A 20,131-nucleotide genomic window follows, 5' to 3' on the forward strand; every position below is an offset into this window, starting at 1 on the left:
GGTGCGAACCTTAGCCATAGAGGCCCCCACACCACTAAATTTCCCAACTAAAAGATAGCTGCAGATAATATATTTAATACTATCCTCCCCAAAAAATACATAAGTTTCATGTACCATGATGAACAGACACTTGATATTAGGCTACAACAAAACATACCTGCAGTGACAAAACTTCGCTGCTAGCTGCTTTGGACCTGGATCATAACGGCAATCCCCTTTCGCTATAAAGTGCTCCTGTCATTGTAACATCAGATCTATCCATCTTCTCATGCTTCTGCTGCTCAACAACTTCACTAAAGAGGTTTCTCAAGGGCACATATCATTATATTACATTTTCAGAATGTATTACTTTTCTATCCTCTGAGTGGCAGACATATCTATGTTCCATTTTTATGTGGTGTTACTTTGGTTAGCTAACTTCCACTGTTTAAATCCTTAGCAAATGAGCTGACAAGATCCCAGGGTTGCCATATTTCACTGACAATATACTGGCCAATTAAGAACATAAAAGCTGCACAAATGCCATTTCTTCCATACAACCGGATCTGGAAACCTAAATTTCTGGCAACACTGGTTACAGCCCCATGGTCACATATTGGTCCATCAAACAAATGCATTATGAAATAAGAAAACAAGTACAGATGTTTATCACTGCAATGTCAACTAAATAGTATCAAGCAAAAAATCATAGTGTAATTTTATTCTGCTTGCAATGTTTTCTACTGTAAGCAACTAATTGTGGGCCCCTTTGATTGGCTGCCATGTGCAACAGTTTAAGAGTAATGTTTCTTAAGGTAAAACTGCAAAGGGTTTGGGGATCCCATCATCTACAATACATAATATAATTCAACCAAGACGGCGGTGCGTGTACATTGTGAGGCTTAGCGTCTACCCAGTTTTTGCTAATTAGCAGTAATTTACTTAATAGGTCATAGCTTATTCTCTTAGTACAGCTTAGCACATACTTTATACAGCTGACAAGAACTCCTGGACTTGGGTTGCACAGTGCACATAAAGAGTTTTTGACAACTTCCAACTTTCACCGGAGATCGCAAAGACGCCTCGGGAGATGCTGTTTACATGGCCGACTGGAAGTGCCCGGAGGAACAGTGAAGCGTGGAGACACCCGGGTTAGGCTAATGCTAGCCCCCCGTCAACCTTCACTGCCTAGCATTTTCCTTGCTAACGTACAGTGACTGGCGAACAAAACGGATGAAACACGACTGAGAATCATCTCACAAAAATGGATTATAGATTGCAGCGTCATGGTATTCTCAGAAACGTAGCGTAACAACATCATACCTGACAACATAACTGAGCTGGAAGGCCGCGATGTCTTGAGATCGGCCATTTCACAGCCATTCCCCTCCCCCACCAGGGACAGTAGGATCATCTTTCCCTGATCCTACCTCCCAAGTATTTTCCTTGTATTACACGTGTGAAACCATCAGTGAGGACAGTCAGTGTGGCCAGAAGTGTCAGACTCACTTCTATAGCACCAGTATCAACACACACACACTGGAGTTTGTTTGCCACTCAAGCCACCCTTGACACCCATAAGGACATTTAAATTCAACACTACTGTTGTTTGCTCCTTGGGGTTTAAGGCCGGGTGATTTTTAAAAGCACTTTGTGACAACTGCTGATGTGAAAAGGGCTTTATAAATACATTTGATTGATTAAAACGAATGCTTCCTCCCTTCTGTATTACATCAACATCTGCACCAACAATGTCACCACCATTAAACTAATAAAGACCTTCCCCAACCAGAAGGTGTGGATGAACAGAGAGTTCCAACAACTGCTAAAGGCATGCAAAGCTGCTTTCAGATCCAGAGCCAACCTGAATCTACATCTCATCCAGGGCCAACATGTAAAAGGGGGATCAAGATTGCTAAAAATGACCACAAACTGCAGACTGAAGAGCACTTCAACAACAATTCCAAACATGGACGCATGTGGCAGGGCATCCAAGCCATCACAGACTACCAGCCAAAAATCCTTCCCCCACAGCAAGTGATGTCTCCTTCACCGTGGATGTGCTGGGCAGCTGGTCACGGTCTTTACTGCCATTTTCGACCTGTCACTGGCCCAGGCGGTTGTCCCAATGTGCTTCCAGACCACAACCATTGTGCCAGTGCTGAAGCAGTCGTCTGCATAGACATAATAAACAGTAGACCCCGCATTGGCTGCTGGGCGCAAGAAATACGGCCGCCATCTTGGACCGGTCATACTCCTAGTTGCGTAGCAGCAGGAGCAACGATGCCAGAGCACTGTGCAGCATATTCCTGCTTAAATTGCTGGACCATCGAAAGCAGGGCTCGGGGGATCACTTTTCACAAGTGAGATTTAACATTACCGTACTATTGGTTGTATTTTGTGACTAGAATATTACCAGAGAGTTGAGAAGGAGCAAGGTTCTTTGATATTACTGTACAAAAAACGTATCCAGCTAGCTTGGCTATGTTTACCGCACCAGCCGGTGTTCACCCAGCTATGAACGGAGACCTGATAAGTCATATTCCATAACACTGACTTAGATTACAACTGACTCAAGAATGCTATTGTAGAAATAAAACAAATATTACTGGTATAACATTGGCCAGCTAATTTTACACAAGTGGCACAGACTGTATCATTTATATTATAAGACGGTATTATCATTGTTAAGCAGTACTAGCAAAAGTAAGATACCTCCCATGTCTCATACCCACCCCACTTATAATAAAGGCAACATAACATCTGATAGTAGAATGGTTTGCAAACAAGCTTATTCACAATTTCAGCAACTTTGGTTCATTATCAACAGATATGCATCAACGTAGGGGTTTTGTTTAAAGAAAGGTTCTAAGAAACTTGAAGGAAGAAAATAATCTTGACCTCCTTTTGAAATGTTTTTGTGTTGACTCTCCCAAATCTTCTGTTTTCATTTTGAAGGTTTCCCAAGGACAAAGATATGAGGAAGAAGTGGGAAGTAGCTTTGAGGAGAGAAGGATTCACTGCAAAGTGTGTCATCAGTGCTTTGCTGTCAACATTTTAAGCAGGGCGATTTTGATAGGACGGGTCAGATTGTCCGGCTCCGAGATGGAGTTATTCCATCCGCCAAGCTTCACCATTGCAAGCTCCGACAGTCACACACATCGTCCGAGAGGAGATTGGAACGGAGGATGTTTTTCTGCTTGGGGAACACATTGAGGAGACACAGTTTGGCATCGACAACCGTCATTCTGACTTGTTGTCATTGGTTGTGTCTGTTTCTCAAAATAAGGTTGCACCAGATTGCCAAACTCACCTCTCTTGAACTGCAGAGAGCATGAGGAAGACGCTTGGCAAAACTGTCCTCTTTCAGGGGTTTTAGAGCGTGTGCGTGTGTGTGGTTCCACGACAATTCAAGACTTTTATCCTATATTCCGGCATCCCAAACAAATTCTAAGCTTTATATCTGTAATTTAACCTTACTCATCACACATAGTATCTTTGTCATATCTGTCATCATTCTGACAAGATTAACACTGAAAGCAATGGCTTAAAACTGCCTGGAAACAGTGGTCTGTCACATTATATGTGAATACTGTTGGTGGGTCTGTAAATACCTCTGTTTGTGTTTCATGAACTCTAGCCTCATGGTGTGTGTCTCCAGGAATCAAAATGTTGGTCTCCTTTGCCTTACATTGGGTTTGCGAGATTGTGTATTGTGAAGTTTATCTTTACATTATGTCTTTGTGTTTGTGATTGTCTGAACACTGATCTCTTTCCCTCTGGGTTCTGAAAAGCACTTTGTTACTGTGTTTTGAAAATTGCTACATTAAGTTTGCAGACTTTTCAAGGGAGTTTCAACAAAGTAAATGTGCAGTTTAAATAAAAACAGTCACTTTTCATTTCATCCTGCAATTTTAGACAGAGTACTGGGACCCGTGTGTGTATGTTGGGAGGGGGGGCTGCAAAATGAAAGAGAGAGAGAAAAATAATATATATATATCTGACTTTACTGCCACTATTTACACATTAGGTGTTTCAATCAGAATGATAGTTAAACTGGAAATGTCCCTGTTTTTCTCCCTTTTTGGGGATTAAGTTCCCAGTTTTGATCTCGGACGTCTGGTCACTTTATATCATATATCAGAATATTCTATTACTGTTAAGCCCACTATGAATATTAAAATACGCCGAACCATGTGTCCTGTATCATAGCTACATGTATGACTATGCTATGCTATTCATAGATTTTAGCTCAATATTCAACACGGTCATTCCCTCTAGGCTGGTCAACAAACTCCATGACCTGGGGATCAGACCCTCTCTCTGCAACTGGACTTTGGACTTCCTAACCAACAGACCCCAGTCTGTCAGGTTAGACAACTTCACCTCCTCCACCCTGATACTGAACACTGGTGTTCCACAAGGCTGCATGCTGAGCCCCCTCCTGTACTCCTTCACCCATGACTGTGTTCCTGTACACAGTTCTAACAACATCATCAAGTTCGCAGATGACACCACGGTGGTAGGACTGATCAGTGACAATGACGAGTCAGCCTACAGGGAGGAGGTCATGTGCCTGCAGCATGGTTTGCTGACAACAACTTGGCCCTCAACGCAAAGAAAATCAAGGAACTCATTGTGGATTACAGGAAGTTTAAAGGCTGCAGTCACGCCCCAGTTCTCATCGATCGCAGTGAGGTGGAGCGTATGTCTCCAAGGACCTCTCCTGGACCCTCAACACCTCAGCCCTGGTCAAAAAGGCGCAGCAGTGCCAGTACTTTTTGAGGAGGCTGAAGAAAACCTGTCTGTCCTCAAAGATCCTTGTGAACTTATAACACTGCACAATCAAAATAATTCTGACAAACTGCGCCACGTGTGGTTTAGGGGTTGCTCTGTGGCCGACCAGAAGGCCCTGCAACAGGTGATGAAAACCGCCCAGCAAATCAATGGTGCCCAGCTTCCTGCAATCGCAGAGCTCCAGAGCAAGTGGTGTCTGCACAGGGCACACGGGATCATCAGGGACACTTCACATCCATCCCACATCTGTTTGCCCTCCTACGATCAGGCAGGTGGTACAGGTCACTTCATTCCCGCAACAGCAGGCTCAGGAACAGTTTCTTCCCATCTACTGTTACCCTGCTTAACTCCGTGACCCAGAGAACTCCGTGACCCATCTTTTACCATACCCCCCGCCTCTCAGGTCCTTGTTGCACTACTTCCTTGTACTACTCTGACACTGTCTTGCAAAGTCTGATAATGGAGGTTTTCAGTTGTAACAGGTACGGGTCTACCTCAGGAACCTCACTGCTGCTATCCCTGCATTTCAGTTGCACATGCATCTCGCACATTTAATTTGCTTCTTTGCACATCTAAAATGCCATTAAAAATTGTCATTTGTATCAGCACAACGATTATCCCACTTGTAACAAACACTATACTTAATACTTGTAAATGTTCTGCCCTCCTCTATTTGCCTCAATTGTACATTTAGTATTACCATTTGTACTGCATTTGCCTTCATTGCACATCTATACATTCCACTTGTAATATACATATACTTAATATTTGTAAATACTCTATTTGCACTTCTGGTTAGATGCTAACTGTCTTTCCTGGTACTGTACTCGTTCAATTATAATAAAGTTTAATCTAATCTAAAATATTCAGTGAATCTGTACAAATCTCGGTATGCAAGGGACAAGTCTGAAAACCGGATGGCGGTGATCTTCAGGCCCTCAGGTGGCAATGGATAGTTTGTCCAAAATTCATGTGTGTCTCAAAGTTTACTTACCAAAAGATATTACAGAAGGCCCATAGAGTCTCTATTTCAAACAATATATTATTCAGCTCTGTCCCAGTCTGTAATGACTGTGTGTCTTAAGGACCAACTGGGGGACTGTCACAGAAATATGATTTTTGGACAAATTATCCCTTTAAAACAGACATGATTCTGCAGTGGACATCCCTGCATGGGCTCAGGAACACTTCCAAAAACCACTGCCTGTGAACAAAGTACATCCACAAATGCAAGCTAAAACTCTACCATGTAAAGAAACCATGTATAACCAAGATCCTGCTCTTTAAAAATGTGTGGCTGGCATCAAATTCAAAATGGGCATGTATTTTTCCAAAAACAATCACATTTCTCAGTTTCAACATTTGATATGTTGTCTTTTTACAATTTTCAATTAAATATTGGGATACATGATTTGCACGTCATTGCATTCGGTTTTGATTCGAATTTCAAATCAGCTTTTTTGGAAATGGCGTTGTATCATATTATTACACATTTATAACATATTTCTCATGGTTATTATAACATCAAACAGTTTATATACCCCACAGCTCACCTTCCTCGAAGTTGGATTGCTTCGTCAAACCGCTTCTCATTCATGGCCTTCTGAACCTCTTTAGTCTACCGGGATGAGACAAAATCCTCATTCCATGTTCATCATAGAATCTCAATCATCCTCATTCCATGTTTATCATAGAATCTCAATCATCCTCATTCCATGTTCATCATAGAATCTCAATCGTCCTCATTCCATGTTTATCATAGAATCTCAATCATCCTCATTCCAAGTTTATCATAGAATCTCAATCATCCTCATTCCAAGTTTATCATACAATCTCAATCATCCTCATTCCATGTTTATCATAGAATCTCAATCGTCCTCATTCCATGTTTATCATAGAATTACAATAATCAGCAGATGGGACAGTGGAATTCATGCACATACATACACATGCATATTTTATTTATAACATGTGCCTATTACATATCATTTGAATATGCTGTCTCTCACAATTTATTGACTCCCTGGAATATTCTGTAAAACTGGTAAAGATGTAGTTCCACCAGCCGGGACTAGACTGAGGCAGACCGTGGATGGGATCAAATACATCCAGGAGATTCTAATATCAGGATGTGTGAGTTTGCCAGTGCCAAGACAAGATATTAACTGCCCAAAAAACGTATTGACCAACACAATCTGGGGGTTCTAAAAACAACACATTCCACTGTCAGGGGGTTCTAACAGTACTAACAGGTGGGATACTGTGTGGGGTTCTGACAGTACTAACAGGTGGGATACTGTGTGGGGTTCTGACAGTACTAACAGGTGGGGTACTGTGTGGGGTTCTAACAGTACTAACAGGTGGGATACTGTGTGGGGTTCTAATTGGACTAACGGGGTGACTCACCATCTCCACACACTCCATCATAGGCAGACGTATAGCCTGGTTCCCTGATAGGCCGATCACACAGGCAGGGGTCTCTGGAGTGGCTTCCAACAGGGCTACCACAGCCTCAACCCCCATTTTACTGCTCTGTAGAGACAGGCAGACAGAGAGAGACAGGCAGACAGAGAGAGACAGGCAGACAGAGAGAGACAGGCAGACAGAGAGAGACAGGCAGACAGAGAGAGACAGGCAGACAGAGAGAGACAGGCAGACAGAGAGAGACAGGCAGACAGAGAGAGACAGGCATGTTGTAGTAAACATAAAAAATATGATAATAGAGCCTCAGTGTATGAAGCCATACAGAGATAATGGAGACATGTCAACTCACCAGCACCCTGTCAAAGGCTGAGGGTGTTCCACCCCTCTGGACGTGACCCAGGACAGTGACCCGTGTGTCATAGCCCAGACGATTCACCATCAGCTAGAGAAACCGAGGAGAGAAGGCCAACAGACAAAGGACAGTGGTGGAAAAACAGGACAGATGGAGCGAAGTTGGAGAAATAAAGAGATGGAGAGACAGAAAGGTGGAGGAAGAAGGACAGACAGGGGAGGACGGACAGATAACAGACAATCAGAGCCAGGGAGATGTGGAGAGATATGGAGCAATGGGGAGAGGAGTGGAGCGATGGGGAGGTTTGAGAGAAAGTCCTTTAAAGTGTGTTAAATGCTGTTTATCAGGTTTAACAGGGGAAACATCTCCATACATCCTTAATGTAGCTTGAAGAGATGGGCTGGCCAGTTCTGTCGATGGCCCCTTCAGCAAGGATCACAATGTTCAGTCGTGAGCCCTTACTGCGACTCTACAAGAGACAAGAAAACATTCCAGTTTATTCAGTGTAGCTGAAATAGACAACACACAGTGCCCTGCTCAAGGACACAGCAACAGAATAATTTTTTGCTGGTTGAGATTATAACAAGCAACATGTCATTTACACCAGAGGTTCTTTGAGATTGAGTGAGAAGAGATTGAGTGAGAAGAGATTGAGTGAGAAGAGATTGAGTTCATAAGACGTCATGTATGAAGACCGTCTTTAGATTCATGAACAATAGTCTACTGTATCATATTCTGCAATTGAATATAATATAATTGAACTAATTGAATTACTCGCTCCCTTAATGACCGGGTACGCAATAATATTTTCAACCACTATACAAAACGTCTGATTTCTAACAAGTGTAACTGAATCTGTAAAACAGAGCAGACCATTAGAGAAGAGAGTGGACCTCCCCCAGAACCAGTTTTATAACAGAATATACAACCCTGTTAACAAAGAAGTTGGGAGGATGCGTAAAATGCAAATAAAAACAGAATGTAATGATGTTCAAATCATTTATCCCTATATTTAATTGAAAATAGTACAAAGACAACATATCAAATGTTGAAACTGAGAAATGTGATACATGCCCATTTTGAACAGTTGGGACAGGGGGGGACAGGGGCATGTTTACCACTGTGTTGCATCAGTTCTTTTGACAATACTCTAAGAGTTGGGAACGGAAACCAATTGCTGTAGTTTGGAAAGTGAAATGTTTTCCCATTCTTGCTTAATAGAGGATTTCAGCTGCTCAACAGTTCAGGGTCTCTTTTGTCATATTCTTCATTTCATAATGCACCAAATTATTTCAATGGGTGACAGGTCTGGACTGCAGGCAGACCGGTTTAGCCCCTGGACTCTTTTACTATGGAGTAATGCGGTTGTAAAACATGCAGAATGTGGTTTGGCATTGTCTTGCTGAAATAAGCAAGGCCTTCAGCTGCATTTTCTTAGTTGCATCTCAGAGTAAAAGCCATGGTGCTCAGAGAGCTTCCAAAGCATCAGAGGGATCTCATTGTTGAAAGATATCAGTCAGGAGAAGGGTACAAAAGAATTTCCAAAGCATTAGATATACCATGAACACATTGAAAACAGTCATCATCAAGTGGAGAAAATATGGCACAACAGAGACATTACCAAGAACTGGACGTCCCTCCAAAATTGATGAAAAGACGAGAAGAAAACTGGTCAGGGAGGCTTCCAATAGGCCTATAGTAACACTAAAGGAACTGCAGGGATTTCTGGCAAGTACTGGCTGTGTGCTACACGTGACAACAATCTCCCATATTCTTCATATGAATGTGCTTTGGGGTAGGGTGGCAAGATGGAAGCCTTTTCTTTCAAAGAAAAACATCTAAGCCAGGCTGATCTCACAAAAGCGTGTTAATGTGTTATGGTCTGATGAAACCAAGGTTGAACTTTTTGGCCATAATTCCAAAAAGTATGTTTGGCACAAAAACAACACTGCACATCACCCCAAAAAAAACATACCCACAGTGAAGCATGGTGGTGGCAGCATCATGCTTTGGGGCTTTTTTTCTTCAGCTGGAACCAGGGCCTTAGTCAGAGTGGAAGGAATTATGAACAGTTCCAAATACCAGGCAATTTTGGCACAAAACCTTCAGGTGTCCATTAGAAAGCTGAAGATTAAGTTCACCTTTCAGCACGACAATGACCCAAAGCACACATCCAAATCAACAAAAGCATGGCTTCACCAGAAGAAGATTATCATTTTGGAATGGCCCAGCCAGAGCCAAGTCCTGAATCCAATTGAACTGTGGCGTGATCTAAAGAGGGCTGTGCGCAGGAGATGTCTTCGCAATTGGACAGATTTGGAGTACTTTTGCAAAGGAGAGTGGGCAAATATTGCCACGTCAAGATGTGCCATGCTAATAGACTCCTACCCAAAAAGAGTGCTGTAATAAAATCAAAAGGTGCTTCAACAAAGCATTAGTTTAAGGGTGTGCACACTTACGCAGCCAGGTTAATGAGAGTTTTAAATGTATGTTAAATGTATATTAAATGTATGTTTCCTCCTCAAAGATATCAGTTTGGCATAGTTTTAATTGTTCAAGTTATAAGTCACATTAAAGGTGGAAAAATATTTATCTTTGTCTCATTCTTTTACAGCACAAGAACCTGGCATTTTAACAGAGGCGTGTAGACTTATATCCACTGTTTGTTGCTCCAAAACCAGTATATATTGTTCATTAGCACAGATCTGCAAGTCACCCATGCCATGTATACTAATGCACCGCCATACCATCACGGATGCTGGCTTTTGAACTGTGCACTCTCCTCTTTAGTCCGAAGGACGAGGCGTCCATGATCCTTGAAAATAATTAATCAGACCACAGGACAGTTTTGCACTTCGACTCAGTCCGTCTTAAATGAGCTTGGGCAGAGCAGACGGCGTCATTTCTGGATCTTGTTTATATATGGTTTCTTCTTTGCAAGGTAGAGGTTTTTATTTGCTTTTTATTTGCATTTATGGATGCAGTGACAAACTGAGTCCACAGACAATGGTCTTCGGAAATGTTCCTAAGCCCATGCAGTGATGTCCACTACAGAATTGTGTCTGTTTTTAATTCAGTGCCGCCTGAGGGCCCGAACATCACGGCCATCCAATCTTCAGCCTTGTCCCTTGCATACAGAGATTTCTCCGGATTCTCTGATTCTTTTTATATTATGTACCGTAGATGATGAGATCTCCAAACTCTCTGCAATTTGAGAAACGTTGAGAAACGTTTTGCGTAATGCTTTGCATTTTACAATCTTTTTTTGCCTGTCACAACTTTTTTCAAATGTGTAGCTGGTATCAAATTCAAAATGGGCATATATTTCTCTATTTCAGAAACAATAAAATGACTCAGTTTCAACATTTGATGTTGTCTTTTTACTATGTCTATTGAATATAGGGTTTAAATGATATGTACATCATTGTAATAAGTTATTTACATTTTATGCAGCATCCCAACTTTTTGGAATGGTGTTGTAATAGACCATTAGACAAGTCCGTAAACCTCTTCCAGACCCAGTCTTACAACAATATAATAGGCCATTAAAGATGACTGTATACCTCTCCTCAGACCCAGTCCAATAATAGAATAGAACATTTGAGATAACTGTAGACCTCCCCAAGAAACCCAGTCTTACAAGCTCCAACCGAGTACACATGTGGTCCTCCCATCCATCCAGTGGGGGGGCCTCCGGAATGAAGAGCCAGTCAGCTCCAGAGGCCAGGGCCGACACCAAGGCCAGATATCTGCAGAGATAAAGGTCATAATGAAACACCAAGGCCAGATACCCCCGGAGATCTCATTTTTCAGTGAAACACTAAGGCCAGATACCTAGAGATATCATTGTTTCTGTGAAACGCCAAGGCCAGATACCTACAGATATCATTGTTTCAATGAAACACCAAGGCCAGATACCTGCAGAGATATCAATGTTTCAGTGAAACGCCAAGGCCAGATACCTAGAGATATCATTGTTTCAATGAAACACCAAGGCCAGATACCTACAGATATCATTGTTTCAATGAAACACCAAGGCCAGATACCTAGAGATATCATTGTTTCAGTGAAACGCCAAGGCCAGATACCTAGAGATATCATTGTTTCAATGAAACACAAAGGCCAGATACCCGCAGAGATACCAATGTTTAAATGAAACAGCTGATTAACAGATGCTGCCAGAGACAGATTTGGAAGATTAAAGAACATATTGTAAAATAACAATATATTAACACAAAACAACTGACCCGCAATGGCGTCCCATTACCTCCAGGACAAAAGCACGCTGGTGGCTGTTGGAGAAATATGAGATATTTAGAAACATAAAGTAATACTTTTAAAGTTATGTTCTGCAATCATGACTTGTAACTACATGAAAACAAATTTTTAATTACATGAAAACAAAACAAATAGCCAGAAAGTCTCATCAGAGCACATTAAGATTAGATTATGATTCACAATTTAATTCCTTAACCCTTAACAGTCAAATATAATGTAAAACAGCCTTGTGTCATGTCTACAACAAGCTATAAATGCCATGTTCTCTCTGGCATGCTAATAATGTAACAGGTACGTGATCAATGTTATGCTCCCAGAATCCAGTTGACGACTTCATGACATCAACTGATCAAGAGGCCCACCCTGGCGGCATTTGCTTTAACAACATTCTTAAAACTACACAAAGAAAAGAAAAACTGTTGTGAAAATATGAACATGAGGCAGATAATGCGACTAGTCGATCTTTAGTCTTAACACATTTTTGCTAGATTTAGTCTTTAGAAGTTTCTGCTAGATTTACATTCAAAGCAAGCTGCAATAAGAACTTGGCTAAGAGAAAGCCGGTATACTGAAATGACAAAGGTTTGCAGAGTGAAAGGACCGAAACAGAAAATTTAGGGTAGCTGAAGGTAACGGCAAGTGAGAGTGTACAGTATGTAAATTAGTTGAAAGTGAAGCTTTTGTGATTGGACAATACAAGTTCAATGGTTTTGTTTTTTGACCCCGTTTCAGACAGGTTATTTTGTCACCGTATTTCTGGGGCTAGCCCGGAAAAGTCAGTGCTAACCCTGCTCCAGAGCAGAGCCAGCTAGCTCTAGGCTAAGGGTGGTGCTAGCCCACTTCAAAATATGCAAATATAAGCGCTTGCTTAGCCCTGGGCTAAAATCTCAGTGCAGCATTTGACACTGTAGATCATAGAACACTTATAGATAGGCTGGAAAATTGGGTAGGACTCTCTGGGACAGTCCTTGATTGGTTCAGATCTTATGGCCGGTGTTACTTTGTCACCATTGGTAATCATGATTCTGATAGGGTGGCTATGACGTGCAGAGTTCCACAGGGATCAGTTCTCGGACAGCTTCTGTTCAATCTATATATGCTAACTTTGGGCCAAATTCTACAAAACAACAACATTAACTACCACAGCTATGCCGATGATACTCAAATATATATGGCTCTCGAACCATTTGACAACAGCTCAATAGACTCTCTGTGTCACTGTGTAGAGCACATAAATAACCGGATGAACCAAAATTGTCTACAATTAAACCAAGATAAGAGATTGTGTTTGGCAACAAAAATAAAAGAACAAGTATTAGTAAAGAGCTGGATTCTCAGGCCCTTAAAACCAGGGATCAAGTGTGTAATCTTGGAGTTCTGATAAAACTCACATTTAACAGTCATATCAAAGCGGTCACCAAAACAGCATTCTATCATCTAAAAAATATCGCCAGAATCAAAGGCCTGGTGTCCCAAAAAGACCAAGAGAAGCTCATCCATGCTTTTATCTCTAGTAGGGTTGACTACCGTAATGGCCTCTTAACGGGACTCCCGAAAAAGAGTGTAAAACAACTGCAGCTCATTCAGAATGCTGCTGCTAGAATGTTAACCAGGACCAAGAGAACAGAGCACATCACTCTGGTTTTTAAATCTATGCATTGGCTTCCAGTCAGTTATAGAATAGATTTCAAAGTGGTGCTTTTAGTTTATAAATCTCTGAATGGTTTAGGACCCGAATACATTTCTGATATGTTTGAAGAATATAAACCAAGCAGGGCTCTTAGACCCATGAACACAGGTCAGCTAGTGGAGCCCAAACGTATCAATTTTTAAATCCAGGTTAAAAACACTTCTCTTCACACATGCCTATGACTGAGCACTTTAACTTAACCACACTGTTTAGCCTTATAGCTTCCTATGTTTTTATCCCATTTTGTATTCATTTGGTTTGATGTTTTCATTTGAGTTTTTTTTTTATGTTATTGTTTTCATATATTTTTCTTTGTAAAGCACACTGAAATGCTTCGGTGTATGAATTTTGTTATATAAATAAACTTGATTGCTTGCTTAGTGCAAGAGTTAGGCGGCTCTTAGCTACACACCTTAGGTGTGTTAGTGTAATTTGATGTAGAAGTGTCATGTGATATAGTACCTTAGGGGCGTTAGTATAATGTGAAGTACCGGTGTCATGTGATATAGTACCTTAGGGGCGTTAGTGTAATGTGATGTACCGGTGTCATGTGATATAGTACCTTAGGGGCGTTAGTGTAATGTGATATAGTACCTTAGGGGCGTTAGTGTAATGTGATGTACCGGTGTCATGTGATATAGTACCTTAGGGGCGTTAGTGTAATGTGATGTACCGGTGTCATGTGATATAGTACCTTAGGGGCGTTAGTGTAATGTGATGTACCGGTGTCATGTGATATAGTACCTTAGGGGCGTTAGTGTAATGTGATGTACCGGTGTCATGTGATATGGTACCTCTGCGCGGTGGTGGTGATGGCATCCACGGACTCCATGATGCGATGCAGGGCGGAGTCAGCTCCAATCGTCATGTCTGTTCCACAGAAGTCGTTATCGATAGATCCAACCAAACCTACAATGTTCAGGTGCTGATGCTTCTTGGCCATCTTGTCTGTAATCCTGCCTGGAAGACCACAGAGAGACAAGCTTACACACTGGAAGCATACCCTCTGTCAGTTTGGTGAAATGCCAAGGATTATGAATCAGAATGTGTTCATTACTGAACTATTACACACTTCACTGTAGATTCCACAACGTTGTGGGCGTGTACCTTTCTGCACGAGTTCAGCCAGCAGTCCACTCCACTCGTTCCTGAAGATGTTGGCTCCCGTGAGACTCCCGTCTCCTCCACACACACACAGGTTGGCAATGCCCCTCTTCACCAGGTTAAATGTTGCGGCCAGGCGCCCGTCACGAGTGGTGAAGGCCTTACAGCGGGCACTGCCAATCACTGTGCCACCCTGCCGAAGACGAGACAACAGACACTCAGAAACAGACAACAGACACTCAGAAACAGACAACACATTTTCTGAACATTGCAACAATCTGAAACTTTTTATCAAAACTGATGCAGAAAAACGAATCCATGCTAGGGTCATTTCTAGATCAGATTACTGTAATGCTCTTCTCTCCAGTCACCCTAATAAATCAATAAACATCAATTAGTGCTGAACATGGCTGCTAAAATTCTCATTAGAACAAAAAAATTTGAACACATTACTCCTGTACAAGCCTCTTTACAGTGACTGCCTGTCAGGGCATGGGCTGATTTGAAGTTTTTTTTGTTAACCTATAAATCAATACATTGACTTGCTCCTACTTACCTTGCGGAAATGATCCAGCCATACATACCTACACGTAACCTATGATCGCAAGATGCAGGACTTTTAATTGTACCTAGAATTTCTAAAACAGCTAGAAACAAGGCATCTCTCACAGAGCCCCACTACTGTGGAATGATCTGCCAATTAAGGTTAGAAAAGCAGATTCAGTGCAAACCTTCAAGTGTCTACCAAAGACTCATCTCTTCAGCATGGTCTACAATGAATATAAAAAGTCTACACACCCATGTTAAAATGCCAGGTTCTTGTGATGTAAAAGAATGAGACAAAGATAAATCATGTCAGAACTTTTTCCACCTTTAATGTGACCTATAACGTGAACAATTCAATTGAAAAACAATTTTACTCACAATAACCTGGTTGCATAAGTGTGCACACCCTTAAACTAATAATACTTTGTTGAAGCACCTTTTGATTTTATTACAGCACTCAGTCTTTTGGGGTAGGAGTCTATTAGCATGGCACATCTTGACGTGGCAATATTTGCCCACTCTTCTTTGCAAAAGTACTCCAAATCAGTCAGATTGTGAGAACATCTCCTGTGCACAGCCTTCTTCAGATCACGCCACAGATGATGTTCAATTGGATTCATGTCTGGGCTCTGGCTGGGCCATTCCAAAATGTTAATCTTCTTCTGGTGAAGCCATGCTTTTGTGGATTTGGATGTGTGCTTTGGGTCGTTGTCATGCTGAAAGGTGAACTTCCTCTTCATCTTCAGCTTTTTAACAGATGCCTGAAGGTTTTGTGCCAAGATTGCCTGGTATTTGGAACTGTTCATAATTCCCTCCACCCTGACTAAATCCCTGGTTCCAGCTGAAGAAAAACAGCCTCAAAGCATGATGTTGCCACCACCATGCTTCACTGTGGGTATGGTGTTCTTTTGGTGATGTGCAGTGTTTTTGCACCAAACAAATCTTTTGGAATTATGGCCAAAAAGTTCAACCTTGGTTTCATCAGACCATAACTCATTTTTCCACAGGCTTTTGGGGGACTTGATGTTTGTTTTTGCAAACTTCAGCCAGGCTTAGTTGTTTTTCTTTGTTAGAAAGGGCTTCCGTCTTGCCCCCCTACCCCAAAGCCCATTCATATGAAGAATACGGGAGATTGTTGTCACATGTAGCACACAGACAGTACTTACCAGAAATTCCTGCAGTTTCTTTAATGTTTCTGTAGTCCTCTTGGAAGCCTTCCTGACCAGTTTTCTTCTCGTCTTTTCAAAAAATTTGTAGGGATGTCCAGTTCTTGGGAATGTCTCTGTTGTGCCATATTTTCTCCATTTGATGATGACTGTCTTCACTGTGTTCCATGGTATATCTAATGCTTTGGAAATTATTTTGTACCCTCCTCCTGACTGATATCTTTCAACAATGAGATCCCTCTGATGCTTTGGAAGCTCTCTTCGGACCATGGCTTTTGCTCAGAGATGCAACTAAGAAAATGTCAGGAAAATCCTACGAGAACAGATTAACTTTATTTGTGATTAATCAGAGTCACTTTAAATGATGGCAGGTATGTATTGACTTCTATTTAACATGAGTTTGAATGTGATTGGTTAATTCTGAACACAGCCACATCCTCAGTTATAAGAGAGTGTGCACACTTATGCAACCAGGTTATTGTAAGGTTTTTATTTTTCATTTTTCCCCCTCGAAGATTTCAGTTTGTTTTTCAATTGAATTGTTCACATTATAGGTCACATTAAAAGTGGGAAAAAGTTCTGACATGATTTATCTTTGTCTTATTCTTTTACATCACAAAAACCTGGCATTTTAACAGGGGTGTGTAGACCTTTTATATCCACTGTATGTGTAAGTGCAGCCTGGCCCAGGGGTGTGAAGGTGGACAGTAAGGCTTGATACTGTCAACCCTTGCTATCTTGTCAGGTGGGCTCTCATTGCCACTGGGATGCCCTCCCTCCAATGCCATTTGGGGGCGGATTCACTCCGCTGGCAATACTCGGCCCTCATTTCAGGGTGGTTGCGCTAGGTGGGTGTCCTTTTGGTTGATTCTTGGCAATGTGGGTAGATTGACTGAGGCGAACAAAGGACCAGAAAGAGCTCGGAATCTATATCCATGCGCTACTATGTGATACTCCATGTCAGCTGAACATTACAGTCGATGTGACTTCAGTCCAACAAGCAGTGGTAAGAGCCACACCAGCAGGTGAACGCCAAGCTGATGTTATCTGTGCCAGTAGAACAGAATGCGCCCCCAACATAAAGCACTACAGCACATTAGAGCACCTAATACAACTCACCCACTGGCTCTGTCCATCTACAGATGAGATGGCTGCTAGGGGCTACATCGGGGCAGGGAAGCGGGTGCTAGGGGCTACATCGGGGCAGGGAAGCGGCTGCTAGGGGCTACATCGGGGCAGGGAAGCGGCTGCTAGGGGCTACATCGGGGCAGGGAAGCGGCTGCTAGGGTCTACATCGGGCGGGGAAGCGGCTGCTAGGGTCTACATCGGGCGGGGAAGCGGCTGCTAGGGGCTACATCGGTGCAGGGAAGCGGCTGCTAGGGGCTACATCGGGGCAGGGAAGCGGCTGCTAGGGGCTACATCGGGGCAGGGAAGCGGCTGCTAGGGGCTACATTGGGCGGGGAAGCAGGTGCTAGGGGCTACATCGGGTCCAAAAAAAGATGTAGTCAGGTTGTCTGTTGTCAATCCCTGGGCTACAGCCACACAAGCAGCTAGATACATTACCGTTAGGACAGCCAGAAGAGGACAGAAAGAATTGAGAGAAATGGAGAGAGGGATGAGGAAATAGAGAGAAGACCGGAAGATATAAAGGAGAATAAAAACATAAATCAAAAGGAAACACTTTATGGATGTCAGAGTGAAATGGCATTCTGAAAGAAATCTGATGTAAAAAACTATTCAGGTGCTAGTCATAAAATTTGAATATAATCAAAAAGTTGATTTATTTCAGTAATTCCATTCAAAAAGTGAAACTTGTATAATGTTCATGTACATTCAGTCGACACAGACTGATATATTTTGAGTGTTTATTTCTTTTAATTGGGATGATTATAACCCGGGAAAGTCTATGCCAGGGTTCTGGAGAGGAGAATACGGCCGATAGTAGAACCTCGGATTCAGGAGGAACAGTGTGGTTTTCGTCCAGGCCGTGGAACACTGGACCAGCTCTATACCCTCTACAGGGTGATGGAGGGTTCATGGGAGTTTGCCCAACCAATCCACATGTGTTTTGTGGATTTGGAGAAGGCATTCGACTGTGTCCCTCGCGGCATCCTGTGGAGGGTGCTTCGGGAACATGGGGTCCTGGGTCCCTTGCTAAGGGCTGTCAGGTCCCTGTACGACCGAAGCAGGAGCTTGGTCCGCATTGCCGGCAGTAAGTCAGACTTGTTCCCTGTGCATGTTGGACTCCGGCAGGGCTGCCCTTTGTCACCGGTTCTGTTCGTAATTTTTTTGGACAGAATTTCTAGGCGCAGCCAGGGGCCGGAGGGTGTCAGGTTTGGGGACCACACGATTTCGTCTCTGTTCTTTGCGGATGATGTTGTCGTGTTGGCCCCTTCAAGCCAGGACCTTCAGCATGCACTGGGACGGTTTGCAGCCGAGTGTGAAGCGGTGGGGATGAAAATCCGTACCTCCAAATCCGAGGCCATGGTCCTCAGTCGGAAAAGGGTGGCTTGCCCACTTCAGGTTGGTGGAGAGTGCCTGCCTCAAGTGGAGGAGTTTAAGTATCTAGGGGTCCTGTTCACGAGTGAGGGAAGGATGGAACGGGAGATTGACAGACGGATCAGTGCAGCTTCTGCAGTAATGCGGTCGATGTATCGGTCTGTCGTGGTGAAGAAAGAGCTGAGCTGCAAGGCGAAGCTCTCGATTTACCAGTCAATCTACGTTCCTACTCTCACCTATGGTCATGAGCTTTGGGTCATGACCGAAAGGACAAGATCCCGGATACAGGCGGCCGAAATGAGCTTTCTCCGCAGGGTGGCTGGGCGATCCCTTAGAGATAGGGTGAGAAGCTCGGTCACCCGGGAGGAGCTCAGAGTAGAGCCGCTGCTCCTCCACATCAAGAGGGGTCAGCTGAGGTGGCTTGGGCATCTGTTTCGGATGCCTCCGGAGCGCCTTCCTGGGAAGGTGTTCCGGTCCTGTCCCACCGGGAGGAGACCCCGGGGAAGACCTAGGACACGCTGGAGGGACTATGTCTCCCGGCTGGCCTGGGAACGCCTCGGTGTCCCCCCGGAAGAGCTGGAGGAAGTGTCTGGGGAGAGGGAAGTCTGGGCATCCTGGGCTCTGATAGTGGCCTTCAGCTCTTCTGCATTGTTGGATTTGGCGTATCGCATCTTCCTCTACACAATACCCTATAGATTTTCTATAGGGTTAAGGTCAGGCGAGTTTGCTGGCCAATTAAGAACAGGGATACCATGGTCCTTAAAACAGGTACTGGTAGCTTTGGCACTGTGTGCAGGTGCCAAGTCCTGTTGGAACATGAAATCTGCATCTCCATTAAGTTGGTCAGCAGCAGGAAGCATGAAGTGCTCTAAAACTTCCTGGTAGACTGCTGCGTTGACCTTGGACCTCAGAAAACACAGTGGACCAACACCAGCAGATGACATGGCACACCAAACCATCACTGACTGTGGAAACTTTACACTGGACTTCAAGCAACGTGGATTCTGTGCCTCTCCTCTCTTCCTCCAGACTCTGGGACCTTGATTTCCAAAGGAAATGCAACATTGACTTTCATCGGAGAACACAACTCAGCAGCAGTCCAGTCCTTTTTGTCTTTAGCCCAGGCGAGAAGCTTCTGACGCTGTGTCTTGTTCAAGAGTGGCTTGACACAAGGAATGCGACAGCTGAAACCCATGTCTTGCATACGTCTGTGCGTGGTGGTTCTTGAAGCACTGACTCCAGCTGCAGTCCACGCTTTGTGAATCTCCCCCACACTTTTGAATGGGTGTTGTTTCA

At 43.2% G+C, this 20,131-nt stretch overlaps 1 protein-coding gene across 1 annotated transcript in view; it reads right to left on the minus strand.

The window, feature by feature from the left end:
* Window positions 1-20,131, minus strand: part of pfkla (phosphofructokinase, liver a) — a 36,118-nt gene that overhangs the window by 12,852 nt on the left and 3,135 nt on the right. The window contains exons 4-11 of the mRNA XM_029115409.2: window positions 14,628-14,817; window positions 14,315-14,480; window positions 11,800-11,844; window positions 11,193-11,301; window positions 7,926-8,021; window positions 7,550-7,642; window positions 7,183-7,308; window positions 6,330-6,394 (exon numbers count right to left, since the gene is read on the minus strand). Of these exons, the coding sequence (XP_028971242.1) occupies window positions 6,330-6,394; window positions 7,183-7,308; window positions 7,550-7,642; window positions 7,926-8,021; window positions 11,193-11,301; window positions 11,800-11,844; window positions 14,315-14,480; window positions 14,628-14,817 (890 nt within the window). The remainder of the gene's footprint in view (window positions 1-6,329; window positions 6,395-7,182; window positions 7,309-7,549; window positions 7,643-7,925; window positions 8,022-11,192; window positions 11,302-11,799; window positions 11,845-14,314; window positions 14,481-14,627; window positions 14,818-20,131) is intronic.

This window comes from Esox lucius, chromosome 20 (assembly GCF_011004845.1).
Source record: "Esox lucius isolate fEsoLuc1 chromosome 20, fEsoLuc1.pri, whole genome shotgun sequence".
NCBI lineage: Eukaryota > Metazoa > Chordata > Actinopteri > Esociformes > Esocidae > Esox > Esox lucius.